At 54.3% G+C, this 2,158-nt stretch overlaps 1 protein-coding gene across 2 annotated transcripts; it reads left to right on the forward strand.

The window, feature by feature from the left end:
- KVP17_003389 (uncharacterized protein) lies at positions 1 to 1,894 on the forward strand (the record flags this gene model as incomplete). 2 transcript variants are annotated; one of them, XM_068520605.1, is made up of 1 exon in its annotated part: positions 1 to 1,894. In XM_068520605.1, a coding segment is annotated over one exon (1,894 nt), but the record flags the coding sequence as incomplete, so codon positions are not given. The 2 variants fall into 2 exon arrangements, with proteins under 2 accessions (XP_068374044.1, XP_068374043.1); XM_068520604.1 differs by having other exon boundaries at positions 56 to 1,894.
- Between the last annotated feature and the right edge of the window lie 264 nt (positions 1,895 to 2,158).

The following is a 2,158-nucleotide window of genomic DNA, read 5'->3' on the forward strand; positions in this document are numbered from 1 at the left end:
CACTAAGCCCGTCCGCACTCACAATGAGGCTGTGTTCTCGGCCTACACTGCTGAGATGCGAGCTGCCCGCAGCAACCACCTCCTGACTGGTCTGCCGGACGCCTACGCCCGAGGCCGAATCATTGGAGACTACCGTCGAGTAGCTCTCTACGGTGTCGACTACTTGATTCAGGCCAAGCAGGCGGATTTCAGGTTCTACTCCGGGCACTCTGATGAAGAATGTATTAAGATCCGATCTGAGATCACTCAACAGATCAAAGGCCTAAAGGAGCTGGTGGCTATGGGTCTACGTCACGGCTACGACATGTCTAAGCCTGCCACCAACTTTCACGAGGCTTGTCAGTGGGTATACTTCGCCTATCTGGGAGCGATCAAGGATCAGGACGGTGCTGCTATGTCCGTCGGCCGCATCGATGCCTTCCTCGACATCTATGCCGAGAGAGATCTTGCCAATGGAGTGACTGAGACTGAGATCCAAGAGATCGTCGACGACATGGTAATGAAGATGCGTGTGGTTCGGCACCTGAGAACTCCCGCCTACAACGAGCTTTTCTCTGGAGACCCTACTTGGGTCACTTGCTCTATCGGCGGATCCTACGATAAGGGTGATGGCTCTCTTCAGCACATGGTCACCAAGACCACCTACCGTTTCCTGCAGACGTTGAGGAACTTGGGCTGCTCTCCCGAGCCCAACCTTACTGTGCTCTGGGCCCAATGCATGCCCACTTCTTTCAAGGAGTTTGCTTCTCAGGTCTCCATTGACACCAGCTCCATTCAGTACGAGAACGACGACCTGATGCGCCCCCGGTTCGGCTCTGACTACGGCATTGCCTGCTGTGTGTCTGCCATGCAGATTGGCAAGCACATGCAGTACTTCGGCGCTCGGTGCAACCTTCCCAAGCTGCTGCTGTACGTGCTTAACGGAGGCCGCGATGAGATTACTGGAAAGCTGGTCATTCCTTTCTTGGCTGATCTGCCAGCTGTCCAGGAGCCCCTTGATTTCGACGAGGTTTTTGATCGCTACAAGAAGGCTCAAGAGTGGTTGGCTGAGGTTTATGTGAATACCATGAACGTCATCCACTACTCCCACGACCTGTACAATTACGAGGCCCTCGAACTAGCTCTGCACGACACCAATGTCCACCGCCTGATGGCTTTCGGTGTGGCCGGCATCTCGGTGCTGGCTGACTCTATGTCAGCCATAAAGTACGCTAAGGTCTCTCCTGTGCGGAACGAAGATGGCATCACCACTGGTTTCCAGATCGACGGAGAGTTCCCTTACTATGGCAACGATGACGACCGAGTTGACGACTTTGCGGTTTGGGCCCTAAAGTCATTCCACTCAGAACTTTCTAAGACTGCCACCTACCGCGACGCTCAACACACTCTGTCTGTTCTGACCATCACCTCCAATGTGGTGTACGGAAAGGCCACCGGCTCTACTCCCTGCGGACGTGTGAAGGGCGCTCCCTTCGGACCTGGTGCCAACCCTCTCCATGGACGTGACTGCACTGGCGCTCTGGCTTCCCTGTCTACGGTCGCTAAGTTGCCGTACGACGCTTGTCTTGACGGCATCTCCAACACCTTCTCTATGGTGCCCACACTTCTCGGCCGCCGTGAGCATACTGGTTCCCGCAAGACCAACCTCAGCACTCTTATAGACGGCTACTTTGGCAAGCAAGCTCACCACCTGAACGTCAACGTGCTCAACAGAGACATGCTACTTGACGCTCAGGTCCACCCTGAGAAGTACCCCCAGCTCACCATCCGAGTGTCCGGATACGCCGTGCACTTTGTCAAGTTGACCAAGGAGCAGCAGGAGGATGTGCTGGCCCGAGCCATCCACTTCGGCATAGGCTCTACTGCGAGCGAAGAGCCTGTTGTATCCGTGTAGATATAATGTTTGTTAAAGCATCAACAGCTGTTAGGGAAGGGAGACCGCTTTTGGAGGCGTCTTTGGGAAACGCGGGTCATGAGTGGAAAGGGAATTATCATTCTATAACCTACTATGGCTGGACTTGACGTGCGTTTCCCGCAGTATGATGAGCTCAAGAAGGTTCATCTGCCTAGTAACACTCCTGGCGCCGTTTTGGTTGACACTGAGGCCTTCATCAAGAAGGAGTTTAAGCCTTACGACGGAACTGCTGACTTCGTTGCA

This window comes from the organism of the source record quoted next (genome assembly GCF_019968985.1).
Source record: "MAG: Porospora cf. gigantea B chromosome Unknown PgB_NODE_4483_length_2158_cov_5.60247, whole genome shotgun sequence".
Taxonomy (NCBI): domain Eukaryota; phylum Apicomplexa; class Conoidasida; order Eugregarinorida; family Porosporidae; genus Porospora; species Porospora cf. gigantea B.